Below are 15,858 nucleotides of genomic sequence, written 5' to 3'. Positions count from 1 at the left end.
GTCAAATGTTTACTTATGTGGACTAAGGGAGCACAAGAAAAGTTAGCATTCGGGATTCCCAAGGTTTGGTGTGAGCAAAAAGATCATTCAACAGACTGTTACTTCTGTCTAGTAAAAGGCTTTAAAAAAAAAATAAAAAAAAAGTAGTTTATCCTAATTTACCATAAACTTTAAGACCAACGTGTCATTTAAATGAAATTCAAGATCCAGTATTCAAACAACTATCTACTCTAGAAAAAATTAATTCAAGAAGACACTGACAGAAATGATGCAGATTTTGAACATCACAATTCAGCTCAAGGGATTTGATAAGCTAGAGTTGAATGATTTGGAACAGGATTTGGGCCTATCAAAAAATTTATTCTGAATATGGATTTAAAAAGAGTTATTGAGTTATTACAGTATAAGAAGCATCATAGGACAATCTGCGTTGACCCTAAAATGGTGTGTTTCCTCCTTAATTAGCTACGTTTTGACACAAATTATCCTTGCTTTCTCTGTATGTTGAATTAAAAAAATTAAAATTTCCACCTTTGAACATAAAATTAGGTCTCATGAAGCAATTTGTGAAAGCACCGATAACTAATGACGATTATTTCAAGTACATTGCTAATGCATTTCCTAGACTGTCAATTAAAAAAATTAAAGCCGGTGTCTTTGATGGTCCACGAATTCGACAGCTTATCAAAGATAAATATTTACCAGAACTATGTCGGATCTTGAGAAGAATGCTTTGATATTATTTAAAGTCAGCGTTAAGAACTATCTTGGAAATACGTACGCACATAATTAAAAAGAAATTGTTTAGCAACTATTGGAAAATTATAAAGCGCTTGGTTGCAATAAGAGCATTAAACTACATTTTCTGCATTTCCATCTCGCTAATTTTCGTTAAAATCTTGGTGCTGTCAGTGATGAGCACGGAGAACAATTTCATCAAGACTTGAAGGTTGTGGAATAACGCTATCAAGGTAGATGGGATGTACATTTGATAGCCGACTTTTGTTGGAGCATAAAACGTCATAGTCCTCGATCTGAACATTCCATAAAGAGCTATAAACGTACATTTTTTAACCTAACTACTTATAAAATTGACATATTCAGTAGCCATATTATTTTTAAAAAATATTATTTGCGTTAAATAAACATTGCAGTTGAACCCAATTGTTTAATTTTCCTTTGCATGGTAATAATTGGATAAAATAATATATACCGGCTATGTGCTATATAATTTGCATTTTATCACATTTTTTAAGAAAGTAAAAACCCTATAATTTAAAAACTTGACGTGATAGAGAAAAACTAAGATCATTTTTTAAATTAGCACCTATAATTTAATCACTAACAACTATCAAATTCCATTCAAAAAATTATTATTATTATTATTATTGTTATTATTATTATTGTTATTATTATTATTGTTATTATTATTGTTATTATTGTTATTATTATAATCATGATCATTATCTTTATTATTATTAAAGATTATTTATTAAGGATAAAACTTTGTAAGCACTTATTAAGCACTTAAAACAAGTAAAAAAAAGATTTGTGAAATTTCCTTTTAGTGAGCACTACAATGCTAACTAAAAGGAAATGTCTGCTTATATAATGTCATGATTATAACTGATCTTAAAATAAAAATATTTTAGGGCAAAATCACCTGAATAATGGATATTTTGAAATAAAAACCTTAGTTTAGTGAGATAAGGGCAAGATGAGCTTATTAACCTAGGATGGTAACCTTCCTAGTGATGGCGTCACAATAAAAATACTTAGTTTTACAAAACAAAAAACAAGCCATATACAAAAAAGGTTCAGAGGAAAAGAATGTTCTGAGCGAAAAACAAATGTTTATAAAAATAGGAAATGTTGTTGAAAAAAGTATATTAGGATTGTTAAAGAGATTGAAAGATGTTTAGATTGTTAATGAGCAGGATAAAAAAGTTAAAAAAAAACTTACAATTGAAGCAATTGTAAAAGTAAAACTTCAAACGATCAGAAGAAAAATTGAAGAGTAAAGCTTTACAAAGGAGGTAAAGAACATGGTTTAAACAGAAAAAGAAAATTGCTTGAAAAAGTAATGAAATTTAAAAAAAGAATTATTACTGACAAAATAGGAAGCAGTTATGGGCGCTTGCATGATTTTTTGATGTTTCATATAGGACATTTTCACACATTGTGTAAAACTCTAAACTTGCTAAATAAAAACTCTAAACTATGCTAAATGATGAAGCCTTGCAAAAACTTAGGTTGGCGGAGGCCTGGGAACAAAAAAGCCCTTGCCCCACTCTGCTCAAACATTAAGGTACTAATGAAGTAAATTTTTCTACTTTACTATCTTAAACTAAATTTAAATTTATTGACAGATTTTAAATTTCGTAGAAAAATATTATAAATTACAAAAGTTATGACCATGCAAAGTTTACACCTCCCCCCCTCCCCCTCATTTTGAGGGATTTGAAAATTCGCATTCTAATTTACAATATTATTCTACAAAGCTAAAAATCTGTCAATAAGTTTAAATTTAGTTTAAGATACAGAATAGAAACTATATTTCTTGTAAGGCAAGCTTGTAAAAGCAAAGAAAATCTGTGAATGTAATTTGGAGACCTTTAAAAAGCTTTTGACAGTGTACCAAGAGATGTAGTGTGGTGAGTTTTTGAGTAATTAGAAGTTAAAAAATGGCCTGTAATAGTTTTCAACTCATATATTCAGATAATTGTAAAATAGCTTTAGCTTCTTTTTCTTTATCATCTTGGCGCAAGCACTACCCTGATGCAAACAATAGTTCTTAAGATGAATATGATGCAACTAATTGCTTGATACAACTAATTGCGAACCACTTGGTTTGTTTAGGTTTTTAGAGAAAACACGTGGCATATGTTTTTTCTTCCTTTCGTGTTATTTGAAATCAGTGTCGTGGCAAGTGGCTTAGAAGCCCCAAAAAAAACCAATCATATGGGCCAAAAAATCTTTAAAATTTTACACTCGGTTAAACTAAAAAATAAAATTAGATAGGTTAAACACAACCTAGTCATGGTTCTGTTTAACATGCTGAAGTAAAATAATACTCCTTGCCTATTTTACTAATCAAAATCATTGTTAAAAATATTTTATAAAAAAATTCAGTATTAAATAAACCAATGAAATTAAAACTATTTACAATTTTTTGAAAAGAACATCTTAAATAGATCTAATTTATTGGTTTTTTGAAAAAAAAACTTAGTTAAACTATTTACTTACTGTGTTTCTATTACCAAGAGTGCACTTAAGAAAGTTTAGAAAAAAATTAATTATGATTTATATAAAGTTTTGATACATCTTTTTAAGATGTAATTGAGAACTTGAAAGTTGTAATTAAGAAACGTGAGATGTGTTTGAGAAGATGAAAGTTGTAAATAAGAAATCGTAAGATGTAATTTAGAAAATGAAAGTTGTAATTGAGAAAAGTATAAAGAATACAAAGTTCTTTGTATTTTGAAATTTGTAGTTTAATTTGTAAGGATTACAAAAAAAGATTAAAAATTTTGGATATTCAATCTCTTGTAGACCGTTGAGTTCGAGGTGACCTAATACAGTGTTTTAAAATAAAAAAAAAGGCTTGAATATTGTAAATTGGTGCAACGTAAATTCGCTCTCATACAGGAAATTTAAATCAAAATCGAACATGACGTCATGACTTTAAGCTAGTTAGAGAGTTAATAAAAAACAATGAACAACGTCATCATAGCGTCATCAGTTTATTACAAATCGTGTGGTGAACACTTGGAATAAATTGCCTAAAAACATAGTCAGTGCCACAACTGTAAATAGTTTCAAAGCAAGATTGAACAAATTTTTAGAATCTGAAAACCTTGAAGCTGATTAACAATGAAATTGGCTTTATTCCCATTTAATTAACTTGTTTAAAAAATAATTTAACAATTTTTATGTAGGCCCCCAAAACCATAGTTGATTACACATGCTATAGCTTATTGCGGTACAATATATAGTAATTTACAATAATAGTAATAATAATAATAATAATAATAATAACAATAATAATAATAATAATAAATAGTAATAATAATAATAACTTTTTTTTGAAAAAAGGTTTTGCCGTGTTTTTGGCTGCTCTTCAAGAATATTAATTAAAAAATGGAAATAACGATCAAAAATATCGAAAAAGTTATTACAAACAAGTTTGAAGAACAAAAACGAGCTTTGCTTAAAGAAACAGAAAGGTTATTAAAAGACCAAGAAAAGAACTTCACACAAATAGTGAGTGGAAATGTAAAAATAATTACTGACTCGACAAAATAGAAAATGAATTAAATGTAAACAAAGTAAATATGCGAAATATTGAAAAAGACTTAAACGATGTGAAAGAAAGTCTCAACTTTCAAGAAGAAAAAATAAAGGAAGAATTAAAACAAATAAGGAAGAAATATGATCTTAAAATTAAAAATATAAACAAGAAAAATACTGACTTAGAAAACCGCTCTCGTCGAAGCAACATTAGAGTCCGATGGTCTAGAAGATCCACCAGGAGAAAGTTGGAGTGGTTGTGAAAAATCTGTGAAAAAAATATTTACAAACAACCTTAAAATTTCAACTAAAATTAATGTGGAACGAGCGCATCGAGTTGGGTCGTGTAAAGAAGACAAAACACCAAGAACTATCGTATTGAAACTTTTAAGCAACCAAGATAAAATTAAAAATTTAAGTTCACTTAAAAACCTTAAATGAAGTGGAATATATATAAATGAAGACTTTGCTAAAGAGACGATGGAAGAGAGAAAGAAACTTTGGGAAGAAGTTAAAAATTTTCACAACCAAGGTAATAACAATGCGCAAAATTTAAATTTAATAAAGTTTTTTGTCGTGAATTTAGAAAATAAGAAAATTTTTGCGTATAATTAGGAAAAAGTTTTACGTAAGTTTAAGCGATTGAAACAAAGTTAGTTCGTTTAACTAAAGGCTAAACAAACAATAGATTACGAAACGCAACACTTTAATGTTTTTAAATCGGCTAATAACTTTTCACTTAATAACTCTTACGATCCAGATATGCATTTTTTTTAATGAAAATAATTTTAACTCGCGGTTTTTTAAATTAAGAACTTTTAAAAATGAATTAAAATCATTAAGCAGTAACTTTAAGGTGATATACATAAATATAAGACGTACAGTTAACAATATTGACAAACTAAAACATTTTCTTATAGAATGTAACTATTTGTTCAGTATGATTTGCTTAACAGAAACTTGGTGTTCTGGCGAATCATCTAGAATAAATGCAAACCTAATAATTCCGAACTACAAACTAATATTTTATGAGCGAAAAGTTCAAAAACGAGAAGGTGGAATTATAACATATATTCATAATGATCTAACTACTAAAATTAGAGACGATCTTTCGGTTTCTGATGCCGATGTGAGTTCTTTACAATTGAAATAATAAACAAAAAATTAAAAAATATACTGGTGTCCACTTGTTATAGACCACCTGAAGGTGATATAAAAAACTTTTCAAATCACCTAAAACAAATATTTCTAAAAAATAACAAAGAGCACAAAATATTATTCTGTATTGGAGACATAAATATAAACTGTCTACAGTACGATAAAGATGCTGTTGCAAAACATTTTTTTGAAGATATGTTTTAACACTACATCTTTTCTATAATAAACCAACCAACCCGGGTAACATTTAATTCAATCACTGCAATAGACAACATGTTGACTAATTCATTATATGATTCTTCATTAAAAGCAGGTGTAATCAAAACGGATATATCCGATCACTTTTCGATTTACTTTTTCTTTTTTCAAGATACAAAAAATAATAACTCTAAGATCAAAGTCTATAAACGAAAAATTATTAATTTTACTATTCAACAGTTTAAAGACTCAGCATCTGCAGTAAGGTGGGATAGGATTTACCAAGAATGCAACCTTGGGCATACCAACTCCGCATATAATGAATTTAAAGAAATATTCTTAAAGCACTATGATAATCACTTCCCAATTATAGAACAAGAAATTAAAAATTTTATATCCGCTGCGGACCCAATTGTATTCTGTCTTATATTTGACACCTAAAGTTTCGCAATCGTCGTTTCGCGATTTCACTATTATGAACAAAATGACAAATTCCCATAGGCAAGATTTCTTAACCCAAGATCATGATGTCAAGAGGGGCGATTCTTGAACAAAACGACAAATTCCTACTGGTTAGACTTTTTAATACAAAATCACAATGTCAAAAGTAAAAAATTTTTTTAGGCTAGATCACAATAGTATAGCTCTAAACAAAACGACAAATTCCAATTGGCTAGATTCCTTAACCTAGAATCATGGTGTTAAAAATAAAATTGATATTTTTTAGGCAAGGTTACCAACGAGAAGTTTTAAATAAAACGACAAATTCCATTGGGCTAGATTTCTTAACCCAAGATCATGATGTCAAGAGGGGCGACTCTTGAATAAAACGACAAATTTCTACTGGTTAGACTTTTTAACACAAAAGTTCATTCTTTCAGGCTAGATCACAATGAAATAACTATAAAGAAAACGACAAATTCCAATTGGCTAGATTTCTTAACCCAAAGTCATGGTGTTAAAAATAAAAATGATAATTTTGAGGCAAGGGTACCGAGAAGAAGTCTTAAATAAAAACGACAAGTTCCGTTGGGCTGGATTCCCTAACCCAAGATTAGACTTTTTAACGCATAACCACAATGTCAGAAGCTAAATCTCTCAAGCCAGATTGCTATAGAATAATTATGAACGAAATGACAATTTTCCATAAGCTAGATTTCTTAACCCAAGATCATGATGTCAAGAGGGGCGATACTTGAATAAAACGACAAATTCCTACTGGTTAGATTTTTTAACACAAAATTTAATTCTCTCGGGCTAGATCACAATGGAATAACTATAAAGAAAGCGACAAATTCCAATTGGCTAGAGTTCTCAACCCAAGATCATGGTGTTAGAAATAAAAACGATTATTTTTAGGCAAGGGTACCAAGAAGAAGTCTTAAATAAAAACGACAAATTCCAGTGGACTAGATTCCTCAACTCAACATTAGACTTTTTAACGCAAAATCACAATGTCAGCAGTTAAATATCTCAGGCCAGATCGCTATAGAATAATGATGAACAAAACGAGAAATTCAGGTTGGCTAGATTCCTTAACCCAAGATCATGATGTCAAGAGGGGCGACTCTTGAATAAAACGACAAAATTCTGCTGGTTAGTATTTTAAACACAAAATCACATTGTCAAAAGTTAATTCTTTCGGACAAGATCGCAACGGAATAACTATTAACAAAACGACAAATTTCAATTAGGTAGATTTCTTAACCCAGTATCATTATACCAAAACTAAAAAGGATAATTTTTAAGCAAGGTTACCAGGGGTAAATCTTAAATAAAACGACAAATTCAAGTTGGCTTGATTCTCTAACCCAAGATCATGATGTCAAAAAGGGCGGTTCTTGAATAAAACGACAAATTTCAACTGGTTAGACTTTTATAACGCAATATATTCAATTATACGCGAACCTATATAATACAAAAGACTATACTTAGACAGTTGTAAAATAAAAAGGAATATGTGCACCTACTTCTTCTACATAAGCTTTAGTTTTTTACTGGACATCTGTCCAAATTTTAGTAATCTGATACTAACACTTAATCTTACTAGTTAATTCTTCCGTACTTCTCTCAGGCTATTACGGCTCAAAGTGTTCCAACCAGTAAACGAGCCCTGTTCGTGTACGAAATTATACAAAAATAATCCATAACTATTAGCTCGGTGTTATAAATATTCACAAGCTATACTTGATTGAGCGATAATCAATTTTATTTTTATATTCATATAAAGTATTTAAATAAAATTAAAAAATTACCAGGTTCGATAGCTTTTGGTCCAACGGGTTTTAAAAAATGCTTTTGTTCTTGTAATGCCAGTCTATAAGCTAATAAAGAAGCGTGCTCTTTTTGTTCCTGTTCAATCAGTTCTTCACTTTCGCGCTGTAATGCATTTTCTCTTTCATGCTTATGATAATTTTGCCACTCACGTCATAAATAATTGTTTAAGTGATTATGAATTTGCTGATGACTCCTTTGAATCCCCAAATAATTTTTATTTTCAACACTCGGGTTTGCAAACTGATCTGATTGGGATATAACTATATCTAAGAAAGTTTTCAGTCAAATCGCTGAGTCCTCCATTTACTGTTTTGGGATTTAAAATATTTGACATAAACCTCTCTTTATTATTTTTAAACAAAGTAGGTCTATATCCTTTGTTTGCCATTTCGTAGCTCTCCGCTTCTTTGTCCAGAAGATGAAGAATACACTTTGGTTTTTTGGGTATCTCTTTATCCACTTCTCCTAAATAAAACATTAAATATTATTATTGTAGTCAAAATACAGTTTTAAAAATATATTTGAGTACAAGCAACAACAATTTTTCAGAAACATGCAAGTCTTGTAACATTTTCAGGTATATGCTCAAACTATTATGTGAACTGCCAGGTTACCTTGTACTCCATAAAACGCAATGTTTCCATTTTTATCCCAAAAGCTATCTTCATTGCTATTTTGCAATTCTGTTCTTATTTTAAAAGGTTTAACATCATTTTGTTGCTCTGATTCCATCAAGTTTGGTTTAAAGTTGTTTGGGATGTTATCTACAACGTCGTTGTTACCGTCACTGACGCCTTTAAAATTAGAAAATTTTCCTTTATAATAATTTAAAGGAATGTAGCAATTAATCAATAAATATTAATATAAACAATAAACAAACGCAAATAAATTTTAATAAACTCATTTTAAAATGTGATACTAGTATATAAATTAAAAAAGAATGTTAAATATAGTGAGGCAAAAAATGTTGAACGAGGCTAAATCAATTTATTTGTCTAACGCATGACATTTTTAATTTTATCTTACGACAAACATCTTATTTATGGATATTAAGTCACAATGCTAATTGTTAACTTACTTCAAACTTTTTTGAAAAAAATTTGTATTCCTTTATTCGAGATAATCCGGATTTTTCTAAAATATTGTAAGTTTTATTAGTTTATTTAAAAATTTATATGTTTGCATAAATCTACAGTAAAAACGCTACGCAGCGAATTCAGCTGGGTAAAAAACGTAAAAAGGTATCAAGCTAGTAATCAGAGAGTTTTTTATATGTTTTCACCCCGCACCTGATTATAATATTTTAATATACAAGCAATCATGATAACCATAGTTTTAAAGTAACATTTCTTTTGAAGTCAGTAAAATAAAACTTAACATGAAAAAAAGTAACAAAAATGTTTCATTGTTTTTGTAAATTTTACCGAACTAATGCGGGATAAACACTTATCTTTCTTAAACATATTTTTTTATTGTTCCGTGAATTTACTGTTTATTTATATAGTTCGGTATAATCCGAAGTAGTGTGAAGCGTTTAAAAGGTGGCAAAAAAAAGCTGAAAGAACTAGCTATAATCAATAATGGATTTTGTTAGAGAATTAAAAAGTGAACAGGTAAATTTTTAGTGACTATGAATTGTAAATAAAAAATATAAAGTTAACTAATTAGGATTAATCACTTCAGCGGTTTAAGTGAAGCAAATAGGAATAGTTTAATAAAATCAAAGGTTGCGACTAACATATAGAATATTATCTTTACAACGAAATACTGTGTACTATGACAAAAACAGCAAAGAAAATAAGTTTTCAGAGTTTTTCTTTTGAATCTTGAACAGTTTTTCACACTTGTTTATTCTATCTTTTGATAAGGGTTGGTTTAAATTAGAAATGGTGCTAGTATCTCTAAACTGATTGTAATTTCAGTTTTAAATAACATACTTTAAATTTAACAGTCTGTGCACGGACAGTTAAATTTAAAGTATATACACAGCAAAAAGCTTGGAAATCAACATCAACGTTTTTTGATTTCCGATGTCGATTTCCGAGCATTTTTTAATGTAGCAAGCTTTTAGTGCCGCCCTAGAAAATTTGCCGATTCATCCAACCGCTTTGTTTCCTTAAATCGTATCGGAATCGAAGGCGTTCTACCTGAAATTGCCAACAAACAGGTTGATCCATTGCTTGACATTCATATCACTCCAGCATCTGTATCTAAAGTGATTTCCTGCCTTGACTCTTCTACAGCTTGTGGCCCGGACAACATACCTGTTATTGTCTTGCAGAAATGTTCTCCGGAGCTGTCGTCTATACTCTCAAAACTATTCAACAAGTGCTTATCAGAGTCTTGTTTTCCAGTCTGCTGGAAAGCGGCATCTGTTATCCCTATCTTCAAAAATTCTGGAGAGCGACCTGATTTGTCTAACTACCGTCCCATAAGTTTTCTTCCTATCATAAGCAAGGTTTTTGAATCTTTAATTAACAAACACTTAATTTCTCATCTTGAATCTAACAACTTACTTTCTGACCATCAATATGGATTTCGATCTTCTCGTTCTACAGCTGATTTGCTAACAGTAATAACTGACAGGTTTTATCGTGAATTAGATGAAGGTGGAGAGGTTAAGACCATCGCTTTTGACATTTCTAAAGCTTTTGATAAAGTTTGGCAAGCTGGTCTTCTCCATAAGCTTTCTACTTATGTTGGATCCGGAAACCTCTTTAAGTTCATTAAATCCTTCCTTTCCAATCGTGGCATAAAAGTTGTCCTCGATGGACAACACTCTTCTTCTTATTCTGTAACTTCAGGGGTTCCTCAAGGTTCTATCCTTGGCTCTATACTCTTTTTAATTTACATTAATGATCTTCCAGATATTCTCACATCTAAGGTGGCATTGTTTGCTGATGATACTACCATTTATTCTTTTCGTGATAAGAAACCAACACCCTCTGATTGCTTGGAGGGGGCATTTGAGCTTGAAAAGGAACTCACTTTTGCTACAGCATGGGGCTCACTGTGGTTGGTGAACTTTAATTTAGATAAAACTCAATTTTTTTCAGCCAATCGTTATCGCAACAATTTAGATCTTCCTATATTTATGAACGGTGATGTACTCGATGAGTCACCTACTCTTCATCTTCTAGGATTAACTCCTACTTCCAATCTTTCTTGGAAACCATATATCAAATCAGTTGCAAAGTTAGCATCTGCTAAGGTTGCATCTCTTTATCGAGCTCGACACTTTCTTACTTCGGATTCTATTCTCTATATCTATAAATCTCAAATCCGGTCTTGTATGGAATACTGTTGCCATATCTGGGGCGGATCTTCTAATGATGCCCTTTATATTTTAGACAAGGTGCAAAAACGCATTGTAAACATAGTTGGACCTGCTCTTGCAGCCAACCTCCAACCATTTTTACATCGTCGTAATGTTGCTTCTCTTTCTTTTTTCTACAAATACTATAATGGGCACTGCTCTAAAGAGCTAGCGTCTCTTGTGCTATCTACTAAAATTCATTCTCGTGTTACTCGTCATTCAATTAAGTGTCTGCAAAAACCTGACCGCAAAAAAAGTATATTTTGACTTATGTGAAACTCCATATAAATTTCGGTAACCATCTAAAATCTTTTAACATAAATAAATATAAAAATGATACCGAGTTGTCTAAAGAAATTTGGGACCTAAAAGAAAAAAAGTTTACACGCTTAATTGAGTGGAAAATTGTAAAACCTTGCAATTCTTATAACACTTCGTCAAAAATTTGCAATCTTTTCTTATACGAAAAATTCCTTCTTTTAACATATAAAGGTGATAACTTGTTAAATAAACAAAATGAGTTGATTTCAAAATGATGTTGGTAAGATTTTTTTAATATATATTTAATGTTGTTACTGTTATTATTAATTCAGGGTTCCAACAGTTTTTTTTTGTCGCTGTTTTTTTCTATTTTTTTTAATAATATGGCTGAAATGTTGAAAACTTTAAAGGATGTAGATAATCAGTAGATTTCAGATCTTTGCAGCGCAATTGTACATAAAAAGTTGGATAGTAAACATTTATATAAAAAGCACTATAATCTGGGAAAAAATAATAAGAATCAGCATATTAACATGTAATTTAGTTTTAAGTCAGGAATGGAACAACAGATGCACTATTAAATGTAAAGCAAGTTCAAGAATGACATTAGGAAAAGAAAAAAAGATCTCCGGATGGTATTTGTGGACCTTGAAAAATCTTTTGAAAGCGTACCAAGTTTGATCATCTTTGAGTATTTAGGCGTTAAAAGTATGCTGATAAGATTTATCATCACTATGTATAAATATGTCTAAAAAACAATCAAAACAAAAGATGGAGGTAATGATAGTTTTAAAGTAGTTTTTAAAGGTTGGTGTGCTCCAGGTTTTATTGTTATTGGCATTTGGCAATCATTGGCATATCTTTGTTTGAACTATCTAAAATATTTCAAACAAAGATATGCCAATGATATTTCAAACAAAGATTTTGGTTTATTCAACATTTAATCCGCAGTTTTATGATGAAATAAAAAATCCCAGTCGAATGATGCAATAAAATTTGATATTGAATTGTAATCACCTTTTTTGTAAACTAAACAATTAAGATTCACGTTTGGAAAACGGTTCTAAAACTTAAAATCTCCAAATGATACTAAAATGACCCTTAGTGTTATTACCTAGTTAAGTATTAGGAGACAAGTTTAAAATAGATTAGAATGATTAAAAGAGATAGGTTATAAACAATTTAATTTATTATTTTATTATTTGATTTTTATGTAGTTATAAAGACTTATAATTACAGATTAAAAGTTGAACACACAGAGAAATCAGCTTTTAAGTTTCTTTACTTAACTGTCCTTGTGTTTGTGTGTATATATATATATATATATATATATATATATATATATATATATATATATATATATATATATATAAATATATATATATATATATATATATATATATATTTATATATATATATATATATATATATATATATATTTATATATATATATATATTTATATATATGTATATATATATATATATATATATATATATATATATATATATATATAAAATTATGGAAAGTAGCATTTTATATACATATTTAATCACAAGCATTTGTGACGATCATATATATTTCTTTGTAAAAAACGACCTGCAATGAAACCATAACGCAACTTTGTAAAAAAGACAAACTGATGTTTTCTTCTTGCTCAAGCCATTTGTATTTATGTTATTTTATAAATCGTAATTTTCTACACGAAATTAAGAAAAAAATTAAAAAAAAAAAAATCCTTTTTAAAGTCAATTTTAACAAATTTATTTTTAAACATGAACGCGAAATCAAAACTAGCGTCGACAAAACAATCCTCCTAACTTCTCGCTTTTTCTCCATTTATCGCTTTTCCATAAATTACCCTAACCATATTAATACGAATGATACACACAGGCAGTGAAGAATTTATAAAACTATGAAACTTAAAATTTATGGAAAAATTCCACTTATGAACAGTGCAAAAAATATTTTATCAATTCTTTGACCCCCACGTTTTTAGTTTGGGGGGAGCAATTCATTAACTGGGGGGAGCAACTCATTAACTTTATTGCTCAGACTTCAATCATCTCAGCCTTTTGCAAACTATCATTATTTGACATAAGTTTAAACATACAAATGTTTTGAATTCGCTTAAACACTAAAAAATCCTGAATCCGTCACTACACACAGGTTTTTAATTATTAGGCAACAGGTTACCATAACCTGATGATACGAATTTATTTAATGCTCATGGCGAAATAAAAATTTCGTTTTTTTGTAAATTTGTAAACATAAAACTTCAAAGTCTTGCTTAATCGCTTAGAGCGAAATTTCTCATGAAATTACTAAAAAAATACTATATAAAAAATATATGCCAAAATTTTATAAACCTGGATAATAGAGTTCGGGTAAGCAAAACGGATTCCTGATTGAATAAAATTTCGGATTATTATCCGGAAATTGGTTATTCGGCAATTAATATTTGAACAATTAAGTAAGGCAATAGGCGAACTCTTTGTATCCCAAGTAAAGCCTAGATTACAAAGTTTATCATGAAGTTTTATTTATTGGTTAATAATTGTTATTGGGCAGTTTTTAGTTGTTTTTTTTCAGGTGAAAAAAAGAAAGAATTCGGTTTTGTTAGGATTCAATTTCTTGCAGTTTTTTATACATATACTGCTCGTATTAATAAGCTTTTGAAGGTCAGAAAGGGTATAGCTAAGAAGTATAATGTCATCATGCTGTTGTATAAGTTGTATGATGTGGTATATAATGTCACATGTTGTTCATATGTTCAAAAATATTAAATGTGTTAATCCTAAAATGTTTAACTGGTTAATCAAAATAAATGAGAATGATCACTTAACCAGATTTTTGTTTAAAACAACTTTTGGGGAATATACAATTAAAAGTTATTTTGCGGCAACTGAATTTTCGATCTTACTTAAAGGACCAAAGGTATAAAATAAACTACAAACCAATGAACACCAAACAGAGGCAGATCTGCGAAGGATTTGGGGATATTTATCTTTATTATTTATTATCTGGTAAAAACATTTTTGATTTTTAATTTCCAACTTAAAATTTACGAAACAAAAACTATTAAAAAATTAGACAAAATGTTGTTCAGTAAATCAACTAATATTGTTTCCATTCGATTGATTTTAACGAAAAAAATTTTTCTTTATGAAATTTCGAATGAAAATCCATTCGATTGCGAGTGTGAATTATATACTCAATAGCTAATCTGAGCTAATATCTGAGCTTAAAGACTCTAAGAATATTTAAGCTGTTGTGTATTAGTTATTACTCAGAAGCTTTTTCACTCAGAAACTTTAAAGCTACTCAGTACTGATTTTTTATAAACATGTATCTTATTTAAAAAAAAAATTGTATTAAATATAATAATATAAAAGTTCAAGTCGCAATTTTAAAATCAATTCTAGCCGATCTGAATAATTTAATATTAATATTAAATTATTTTAAATTCATTGTAGTTATTTTTGCTCGAAATTTACTTTAATAAATAAGTATATAATTTTTCAATCATAAATGAAAAGTATTTAATAGTATTTAGTATAGTCAATTTTACAAGAATACATTTAAGTCAACTGTTTACTTAATATTAATAAAGTATTTTGTTTCTTTAATAGTTTATATGTTTGTTTATTATTTGAACATTTTAGTTTTTCTCGTTTTTAATTGTTTTTATTTTATATAATGTACAAATTTCTTTTTTTATTATTTTAACGGGTTATTATGTTTTATTCTAAACACCTGAGAATTCATCTCGGGTGTTAGCAATAAGACATAGTAAATCTTATTCTTGAAATGTCTCATTCAAAAATAATTCATGTAACATTTATTTTAAACATTATATATACCACCAAATTTTTTATAGAATAATATTAAATACGACTAAATCCTTTTCTCAAGATTGTTATTTTAATCCTTTTTAACGAAACTATGACTCTTTTTTTAAAGGTTGATATACCCAGTAAACACGCTTTAGTTGGTCCAACTTACGGGCCAGTATTGGCTATAGTTGGCTAACTGTTGGCATTCTGTGCCAACCATTAACCGACTGTATACCGCCTGTTTTTAAATCGTAAAAGTTTCCCGTATGTTTTATAATTATATTTTATGTAAATTCTTAGTCGCATTAGTATAATATTAAGCTGTTGTAAATTTGTATGAGTTTTTTAAAAACATCTACTAATAATTAGTCCAGTTGACGTCTAAACTTCAATGTGCATATATATGTCATTTTTAAGTAGTTTCTAGGCTTTTCTAAATTCATATATGATGTCTTTCTCTTTGTGTTTAATTATTCGTTACATTTTTTAATTTCATATTTATCATATGATGGATTTATGCGATA

The 15,858-nt window shown here is 28.9% G+C and overlaps 1 protein-coding gene across 1 annotated transcript; it reads right to left on the bottom strand.

Annotated features, from left to right (window-relative positions):
* Positions 1-7,976: 7,976 nt before the first annotated feature.
* LOC136076364 (uncharacterized) lies at positions 7,977-8,708 on the bottom strand. The gene is made up of 2 exons (XM_065789811.1): positions 8,538-8,708; positions 7,977-8,388 (listed from the first exon to the last, which is right to left on the bottom strand). The coding sequence occupies exons 1-2, from the start codon at positions 8,653-8,655 to the stop codon at positions 8,144-8,146; spliced, it is 363 nt and encodes a 120-aa protein (XP_065645883.1). The 5' UTR covers positions 8,656-8,708; the 3' UTR covers positions 7,977-8,143.
* Positions 8,709-15,858: the final 7,150 nt, after the last annotated feature.

Source organism: Hydra vulgaris, chromosome 02, assembly GCF_038396675.1.
Source record: "Hydra vulgaris chromosome 02, alternate assembly HydraT2T_AEP".
Classification (NCBI taxonomy): domain Eukaryota; kingdom Metazoa; phylum Cnidaria; class Hydrozoa; order Anthoathecata; family Hydridae; genus Hydra; species Hydra vulgaris.
The sequence above is the reverse complement of the archived record's forward strand: the minus strand, read 5'-3'. Positions and strand labels throughout refer to the sequence as shown.

Coding starts and splice junctions, on each gene's coding strand:
- LOC136076364 (XM_065789811.1), bottom strand. CDS start 8,655: ATGGAATCAGAGCAACAAAATGATGTTAAACCTTTTAAAATAAGAACA. Junction 8,389..8,537: donor TGCGTTTTATGGAGTACAAG/GTAACCTGGCAG, acceptor TGTTTTATTTAG/GAGAAGTGGATAAAGAGATA.